Source organism: Protomyctophum parallelum, assembly GCF_964188405.1.
Source record: "Protomyctophum parallelum genome assembly, chromosome: 20".
Taxonomy (NCBI): Eukaryota; Metazoa; Chordata; class Actinopteri; order Myctophiformes; family Myctophidae; genus Protomyctophum; species Protomyctophum parallelum.
In genome coordinates, this window is record NC_139718.1 from 30,465,720 (window position 1) to 30,475,650 (window position 9,931).

Consider the following 9,931-nt stretch of genomic DNA (forward strand, 5'->3'; position numbering starts at 1 on the left):
GTGTGTGTGTGTGTGTGTGTGTGTGTGTGTGTGTGTGTGTGTGTGTGTGTGTGTGTGTGTGTGTGTGTGTGTGTGTGTGTGTGTGTGTGTGTGTGTGTGTGTGTGTGTGTGTGTGTGTGTGTGTGTGTGTGTGTGTGTGTGTGTGTGTGTGTGTGTGTGTGTGTGTGTGTGTGTGTGTGTGTGTGTGTGTGTGTGTGTGTGTGTGTTAGTGTTTTTAAAATAGCTGTCACCGGTAGCACTTACCTCCTCATCACAGCAATAATAATAACCAAATTGTTATGCAGAAAAACAGGCAGGCAGTCATCTCTGGACTGTCTGCAGTCTGCACTGTCTTTTCCCCGAAAGCTTGAGTGTGTTGAGGGGAGACAAAAAAAAGAAAACAACAACAGAGGACAGATGGAGGTTAAACGCATTTTCCCCCAATTATTTTAAATTGTTTTGTGTATTCTGTGAGTTGATTGTAGAAACAAAAAGGAAAAGGGTGTTTGGGGAGGGGGTGAAGTGCAGTGAAGGTTGTGCAGGAGGAGAGAGGGGACGAGGGGACGGGGATGGACTCATCCGCTCTTCTGGAACGCCCGCCCACACCGCTCCACCGCTCCACCATCCCCAGCTGCAATCAACCGAGGATGTGTTTGCTCTCGTATAGCTCCAGGGAGAAGAACCCGTGGGGCCTTCCCTCAGGGAGCGAAGGAAGTCGGGGAGACGGGGCGATGGCGGTGCATCGCCATGTCCAAACATTTACAAAGGGAACTGTCACAACAGCTTACTGCAAGATATCAATTGGCACTTCATCTCTCTTGTGTGTCAGCAGGAGGGCAGACCCACTGTTGTGAGCAGCTGGAATAGCGCTCTCTCTCTCTCTCTCTCTCTCTCTCTCTCTCTCTCTCTCCCCCCCTCTCTCTCTTTCCCTCTCTTTCTCTCTTCATCTCATCAGTCAGCCTGCCAGATAGCAGTCCCTGCTTTGCACACTGCAGAGCTCTAACTGCACGCTTTGCTGGGAGACGCAGCACACTTCTCCACCTGTCCCAGCACTGCTAATGACCTGCAGGGCCATTAGCTTGGTGGTCCACAGCCATGCACACACACACACACACACACACACACACACACACACACACACACACACACACACACACACACACACACACACACATAGAGAGAGAATACACACACCAATATGTATACATATCCTATCCTGACAGTCTGTCTTGCTCATGCTATTGACTTGGTCTCTCTCACAGTGTGTTGCAAGGTGCAGCTTTCCTCTAATTAGCTTATACCGCTGGCTAATCAGGGGGAATTGGGAGCTATGGGATAGAATTCCAATGTTTCATTGTCTTGCTACTGAAGGGGGTAAGTCCATTACAATGGTGGAAATTGTTGTTTTCAAAGTCAAACGTCTCCTTGCTCCTCCTCAGAGCTGGACACGGGTGAAGTTTTTTTTGTCTGAGCACAAATCCTGGCTCCACTCCTTGAACCGCTAGCCACGACTATTAAAAAAATATGTTCTTGTATAATGGAGTGAAACGAAATGAGAATTCAAGCTGAATGTCAGGCTACCTGCATCCATCATAGAGCATAAGCTGTGGCGATGTTAATTGATGAATCTCTCACTCATATCTTCATTTGAGTATATTTTAATAGAAGTGACTTTCATGGAAAAGCAACTGTCACTGAGTATCCCATTAGCAGATTGAAAATGAATGCTTTTGGAATATTAATTTGTTTCATGACCGCAAGTCAGTCAGGCTGTGGTAGATGTATGGCTAAGAGATATCTTGACTCTTATGGTAGCCATGTAAATTCACTTATATGAATTATACTATACATTTACACGATTTTTGAATCCAGAGGTGTTTCTTGGAGAGGTTAGGGTTATGTTGCTTGCTTGCGTCAGAGATTCTAAACGTTGCGTCATGGGAAGGTGACAGTGGTGTTACACATTGTCCGCCGATAAAATATTACAAAAATAATAAAAAGATGTGTTGCATTTTCTAATAAATGTAATTGCGACGCTTATGGATCGGCTATTTTCAAATAGCCAAGTGGTTGAAGTGATTTTGATGCTGTCCTACATATAATTGCCTACAGGGTGGGTGGAAGCTGGACGGTGTACATCACAAACGTAACGTGGACCTGCGAGGCTCCGATCCGCACCAAACTTGCAACCAACACTGGTCAGGGGTCTGCCATCAGAACTCATTGCTCTGATCAGCGCAATATAGGCCTGGATTTGAAAATCTAGTATTAACTCATTTGGCTGAGGACCCCTATTACCCCTCAAGGACCCCTGGGGGTCCCCGGATGCCAGTTTGAGAACCACTGCTGTAAGACCCTCACCTGTGGCATTACATGTCATACCTATAGTGTTCATCTTGTGCCTCTCCTCTCAGCCTATGCTGTCTGTCCTCATCACAAAAGAAACAAAATAACTACTACTGTATATTTCCAAATAGTAGTAGCCGTTTTTGACTGAATTTCATTGATAATGTGTATGTGTATGTAAAAAAAAAAAAAAAAAAAAAGGATTATAAGTCAAAGTATTATTGGCAACTACTAGTAAAACAACAATTACAAGGCTTAGGGCTATACAGAGCAGATCCTCCAGTTTGTGAGCGGTGGCTGAGCATTGTGTAGGAGATATTTGGAATGGAGAAACTCATGACCTGAGAAATCAAGAGTCTATTCCTCGAAGAAATGGGAGAAATGGACTGAATATTGAACCCAACAAGACGACACCAGTAACAATGATGATGGAATATGATGCTTGATAATGTTACATAACCCCTGCACTGTGACTGTAACTGTATGAAAAAAAAAGCTATTGAATTTAGCTTTCATCTCAAAATAACGAGTGCCTCTGGGGATTTCAATATGCAATAATGACTCGAAGTTTCAGTGTATTAGCCAGGCTGAAGTAGGTGCTAATTATCATGAATGGAGGCATGCATTCAGTTTGCCCGCGTACGCTGTGAGCTAAAACAGAAACAAACTAATAAAACAGACTACTCAAGCTCCTGAGCAGCCGTGAAGCTGGAGGGGTTTCTACATCACTTTCCAGGTTTATAAATAATACTGTGCATTTCAATTTACACACACACACACACACACACACACACACACACGCATTCACTCTGTTTGTTTGCTTTGAGAGTAGTGAACATCAAAAACGAGAACCCTGTATTTGTGCAGAGAAATATTTGGCAGATTTTTTGTCTCCGCAGGCCGAAGGTGTGGCCGAGACTATGTTTTGCCCCTGGCCTGTCTGTCAGAGTGTGTGTCCCTCCATCCGTCCGTCTGAGAGCAATCTCATGGAGTAATCTCTGTCACCATTGGCTCTCATGGAGTAATCTCTGTCACCATTGGCTCTCATGGAGTAATCTCTGTCACCATTGGCTCGATCGACGTGAAACTGTGCACACTGTCCCTGGATGCCAGAGCAGAACCTCTGCCTGAAATGTTCACATCGGCCTTATAGCACCAATAGGAGGCATATATTTATATATATATATATATATATATATATATATATACATATATATATATAAGGCTACTCCAAACGTTCATGCAAATCGGTACACAGTATCTGTATAGTACTGTGTACTATACAGATAGTATAGGGGATCCTTTCACGCTGTTAAATCACAGAAAAACTAATTTATTATTTGTTTATTTAATCACTGCACACAATTCCTGTAACATGAGCTAAAGACTTGTTTGCAAGTGACTGTAGATGCGGTTTATAAGATACTGGAATGCAGTTCCATTATTCAATATTGTAATTCTACTACAGAGATAGCTATTGCCATGGCATACAGACATGTTAAAACTTCAGTTCAAAATTTGAATCTTATTCCGTACACATTCATCTAAATACTCATTTTAATTTTAAGTCTTTAATCGTGCATCCCTACGAGTCGGTAGGAGGCTGGGTTGTCCTCACATGTCACAATCCTATCATAATTACACAGCCTTGCCCATTCATATAATCACAGTGTGCTCCCTTTTTATCACAAAGAACCTTTCATGAAAAAACGTCAGAGAAACATCAATAAATGCAAAACAGAGGGCAGATGGCTGACGTGGAAATTACACACATTTCCCCATCACCACATGGATGACAAGAGCATCAGAATACGGTGTGAATGTCATCCGGTGAATGTAACGGAGTACAGTACATTTATTTACTTCTACTCCACTACATATTAGAGGCAAATATTGTACATTTACTCCACTACATTAATTTCAAAACTTTAGTTACTAGTTACTTTGTTTGTACCACTTAGTTCATCTACAAGCTCACGACACATTGCGTTGCAACACGTTATGAGCTTGTAGATCTTAAAACTTCTGCATAATGATAACGTACTCCAAGTATATATTAATATTATATATATATTAATGCATGCGTGTGTGCGTGCGTGCACACACAAACACACATGCACACACCACCACTTGTAAGCATCATAAAGAGTTCATATTTAGATGTCATGTTCATGTACAGTAAACTGTTTGTATTGCATTTGAAAGAAGCATGAAAAAAAATCAAGCTTTCACATTGCATACTCTTTCTTTATTGCTCATCTCTCTCATTCATTCAGCGCCATGGACAGCGACTTGTGTCTGTCTGTCTGTCTGTCTGTCTGTCTGTCTGTCTGTCTGTCTGTCTGTCTGTCTGTCTGTCTGTCTGTGGGGGGTCAGTTTCCTGACATGAAAGTCAGTTTCCTCACATGAGAAGGTTTCAGAAACGCTTAGATATTTTAGACATCTTTATGGATGGTCTGGGCCGGCATAGCGGTCCAGGCACCTTGGCTGGTAATCCAGCTTGACAGTGGGTTCGAGTCCCGATCCAGACAAACTTTCTCTCTCCCCGTTTCCTGTCTATCTACTGTGATCTATCAATAAAGGCAAAAAAGCTTTAAAAAAAATATATATCTTTATGGACTGCGCATAATTTGAGTTCCAAATTAAAAACCAGAAAATAACTACTGATCTACAGTCAATCTTCTCATGTTCCACATGCACCTGATCATTTTCAACATGTTTGCGTTCCAGAGCATGCCATCTTGGCTTTCGGGAACGGGACAGATGTGAAGACTGGCGCCAGTCAGCCTGGCATGCCCAGCCCAGGTTCAGACAACCACATCCCACACCTGGTCACTGCCACGACCACCGCTAGCCCAGCTGGCATCACTGTGGAGACGGAGCAGAACATTCTGAGAGCACAGATACCTACACAGGTGAGGCAAAGAAATCTTGACACATGTACAGTGTGCTCTTGTACTGTATATGACTCAGTATGACATTCTGTGAACCTGCAAGCCGTCATAGCGGAGACACTGTTCCTGTGTCCATCAAGCCTACTGTAAGGGCCAGACAATATTTGGTGCCGTATAGGAGTATACTGTAGGAGCATGTTATCAATCAATGGTCCTTTCTTAGGAAGAAGCTCCTACACTTAACTAGGAGTAGTGACCAGCATGCGTCAACATTCATGGGAAGGAGAAAACACGCTTACTAAAACATTTAGAGAACTCTGCGGCTGACCCTTTGTTGATATTTCAGCACATGCTGTTCCAAATTCAGCTCTCACAACTGAAAGACATGCTGCCTAGTCAATTCATTGAAATGGTTCATTTGCATACATAGTGTGTGTCCATGGTGCTTAGAGTACATATAGTAACAGTGCCTGCATCCCACCAGCACGGAAGGCTTTGAATGAACCGTAATGTATCCGACTTGGCCGAGTGTCTACTGCATGAACACAGTTGGACGTGTTCGTGGGAGGATTGTCCTCATGTGTGAGGTACAACAGCAGTGTGGGGTGGTCTCCTCACTGGCAGGTGAGCCAGTAGGGTACAACAGCAGTGTGGGGTGGTCTCCTCACTGGCAGGTGAGCCAGTAGGGTACAACAGCAGTGTGGGGTGGTCTCCTCACTGGCAGGTGAGCCAGTAGGGTACAACAGCAGTGTGGGGTGGTCTCCTCACTGGCAGGTGAGCCAGTAGGGTACAACAGCAGTGTGGGGTGGTCTCCTCACTGGCAGGTGAGCCATTAGGGTACAACATCAGTGTGGGGTGGTCTCCTCACTGGCAGGTGAGCCATTAGGGTACAACATCAGTGTGGGGTGGTCTCCTCACTGGCAGGTGAGCCAGTAGGGTACAACAGCAGTGTGGGGTGGTCTCCTCACTGGCAGGTGAGCCATTAGGGTACAACATCAGTGTGGGGTGGTCTCCTCACTGGCAGGTGAGCCATTAGGGTACAACATCAGTGTGGGGTGGTCTCCTCACTGGCAGGTGAGCCAGTAGGGTACAACAGCAGTGTGGGGTGGTCTCCTCACTGGCAGGTGAGCCAGTAGGGTACAACAGCAGTGTGGGGTGGTCTCCTCACTGGCAGGTGAGCCAGTAAGGTACAACATCAGTGTGGGGTGGTCTCCTCACTGGCAGGTGAGCCAGTAGGGTACAACAGCAGTGCCGCCCGATGTGTCACAGGGAGCAATGATTAAATCGGGAGAACAGCAGTAAAAGATAATTGGTTACTCTAATTTAAAATTAACCCATCAGATTCTAAAAATGTCTTCTACATCCTGACAGTTTTCTGAAAAAGCTATGTTTCTATGTCAGTCGTTATTTTTTATTTTTCAAAAATAGCAGATCTACAAGCTCGTAGCGCGCCACTCGGTGGCGTGCTATGAGCTTGTAGATCTGCTATTTTTCAATAGCTAAATTATAACAATGTTTAAAACACCAAAAGGGGTTCCCGCCCAAAATGGGTTAAAATGAATAAAACAAATTAAAATGAGTAAACATTCACATTGCGCTGGTGCTACGCTAAAAGCCACATTTCTCTGCTATTATTGCAGCACACTATCACACATACACACGCACTATTATAGTTACGCTTCAGACTACCCAGAAAAGGAATAAAACTGAATTCTCAATTCCTCTGCCTATGATAGTATAATATGCAGATTGATTCATTTCCCCACCACTCCTCTTGTCATTGTCATAGATGGCACACTCACTACACCCTACAGTAGGCTACTATTTTATTAGCGGAAATTATGAATAAATAATAATAATAGAAATAACTGCAAAATCGTGCTCCTCTGAGCACGGGTCTCCTCCAGGTCGGGTTGCCTAACCGGGATCACAAACTAGGAAGACAGTCAAAGCCACTTAGAATGGGATCTGAAAAATGCATTCATCTTGATCACATAACCCCAGAGATAATACTGTATGTACTGATTTGTTGACAAAATCTGTATAGGAGTAGGAGCAAAAAGTGTGTTTTGAAGAAAACGCTAAATGGCAGAAAATGGAATCTGCAACACAACAGGACCAGGGCCTATATGGAGAGGGAGGAACCATCCAACTTAAGGAATCCAGGAAAAAGTGTTCACTTCACATTCACTCAACTTTAATCTTATGTAGCACAGTAGCAATCACTCCCACCGCTGGCACGATATGTCCATGAAATGAACACTAATAATGTTTTCACCGCTACTGTACAACTCATGTATTTGTAACAGCTATACTGAGTTTGTGCACACGTGAGAAAGGCTTATTTACCATCCATCTTTGTGACTGATCTACTAAAAGCAGCCTGGACAAGTAAATTAACAACAGTTAAGTTCACACTCCTGTTCTTTCTCAGCACAGAACACTCCGTTAGGCAGAGCAGGGAAACCAGTTTGTTTCAGCTCTATCTGGTGATGTATTGCCGCCTTAATGGGCAGAGACCAGACCAGAGCACGATGCACAAAGCGAAGACAGTCCGCTGCGAGGAACGCTGGGGTGACAACGGCTAGGGAGACTCGTTCCGTGTTGTCACTAGGCCTCTCCACTGTGAACGATTATAGCTCACCGCCAGCAAACACCAAGCACGTCTGTGGGACAAAGAGATAGGGAAGATAGGAAGAGACAGGTGCAGAGCAGCTGAGGGGAAGTGAGAGAGAAAGAGAGAGAGAGCAAAGACGAGGAGGATGCAGTAGGAAGTTGACGAGTGGACTCTATAGGCGGGAGCTTTTTAGTAGTAAGCCTTTTGCAGTGAAGGATGGACAGAGACAGAGGCCAGGTGGGGAAGAGAGTTGCACTTGAAGCACGGCAATTGAAAACTTTCTTTGTGCATATTTGTGTAGTTAAAGGCATCCCTCGCTGTGAAATTGCGTCTGGGCTGATAAGTGATAGTGTCCTCACCGACGGAGCTCATCTTATTTCCGAGGTCAGATATGGGAAATGCAGCCATTATCTCCATACAGGTGCTTATAAAACGCTCTGTGGGGCCGGGTCTATCCTCCACTGCTCATGTTAAACGATGACTTCCTGCTATGAGTCAAACCTTTTCATGAGTTCGTTTGCAATAATGCCAAAAGAAATAACAAATGTAAACAGATGTGTGTCTGTGTCCTATGGTTTCTGAGTCTGTGTATACGTCTATGTTTCTTCTGCAGGGCAATGAGAATGATAGACTGTGGGGCGACGAGGAAGAGTCCACTCTTCCCTCTCCGGGCTTGTCGGACCATGCTGCTGAGCCCCTGCGCCTGTCCATCACCCTAGGCTGGGCACTGCACGCCCTCTTCCTGCTGCTGATGCTCACCTGCCAGTAAATAGGCCTCCCCTTACAACATGGCCTCCATTGACAAGCCTACAGACCTGGGGAGGGCAGGATTGGAGGGAGAGAGCCGTTTCTATTTGATGAAAACAGAGAGATGAGGAAGGGTTCAATCTGTCTGCTATGCCCTCTCCCCAACCCTGCCCGTCCCCCCCTACTTTCACAACTCACAGTTATCTCTTTTCTTTGTGAATTTTGACTCACCGTGGATGTATTGTAAGCCTGTGGCCCTTTGGAAGTTGACAAGAGAGGCTGCGTTTGCATTTCCAGGGGGAATTATTTTACCAAGAAACTCAAAAAAATCCAATTTCCCACTTCTGCACCTGAAGATGAAAAAAACACTATACACTCACACAAACATGCTTGCACACACACACACACACACACACACACACACACACGCACACACACACACACACACACACACACACACACACGCGCACACGCACACGCACACAACACACACACACACACACACACACACACACACACACACACACACACACACACACACACACACACACACAGACTTTATGTAAACACAAGACATTGTCTATCCTGAAAACATGCCTGTCTTTGAAGTGGGCCTACAGTGAAAGAGACCATGGGGTTTTTTGGAAGGTGTACAGACAGAGTGTTATTTTGTACTGATGATGCAGTGAAGTGAAAAAAAAGACCTGTATTTTCTTTTATTTTTTTCTTTTTGTCCTAGAACATTCCTTGATGTAAAAAAAAAGAAGAAACCCCCAAGAAAAATAATCTATGTGAAAGACTTTCCTCAGATGAACTCTGGAAGCGTACAGGAATCGAGATGGATGAGTTTCCACATAGAGCACAATGGTTCATTAAGCTTGGCTATTTGTTTCAATGTCACATATTTTTTAGGATTTCAAAGTATTACAAAGAGGTTAACTTTGCTATCATCTGATAAACCCCAAATGTCCGTTAGAAGCACACACTTTTATCAAATCATGCCACGATAAGGTATTTTTTACTGTATAATGTTGCTAGTGCTTTAAGTTCTAGATGCTAAGAGAATCATTTCCAAAACGCTGTATGTGTCCATTTTTGGTGGAAGAATCATATTTTAGGTGTACAGTATCATTCATTACATTTCTCGAACATACTGATTGTCAGATACTCAAGATGTCAGTTTGTACAGGTGTTGGCACTGTCAGTGAAGGACCTACATCACCCATCTTTCTTTCTGGAACACATTTTAACACAATAGCTTTAGGTTGAATGAAACAGGCAGCAAAGAACATGAAGTAGGTCGAAATGCGGAATGCTACAATTGCAGTGACATACAGAGAAGGGAAGA

General features: G+C 44.1%; 1 protein-coding gene across 1 annotated transcript in view; it reads left to right on the forward strand.

Annotated features, from left to right (window-relative positions):
- gfra4a (GDNF family receptor alpha 4a) overlaps positions 1-9,040 on the forward strand; it is a 169,938-nt gene extending 160,898 nt beyond the window's left edge. Inside the window, exons 7-8 of the mRNA XM_083792082.1 lie at positions 5,056-5,240; positions 8,450-9,040. Coding sequence (XP_083648208.1) covers positions 5,056-5,240; positions 8,450-8,605 — 341 coding nt within the window. The 3' untranslated portion in view covers positions 8,606-9,040. The remainder of the gene's footprint in view (positions 1-5,055; positions 5,241-8,449) is intronic.
- Positions 9,041-9,931: the final 891 nt, after the last annotated feature.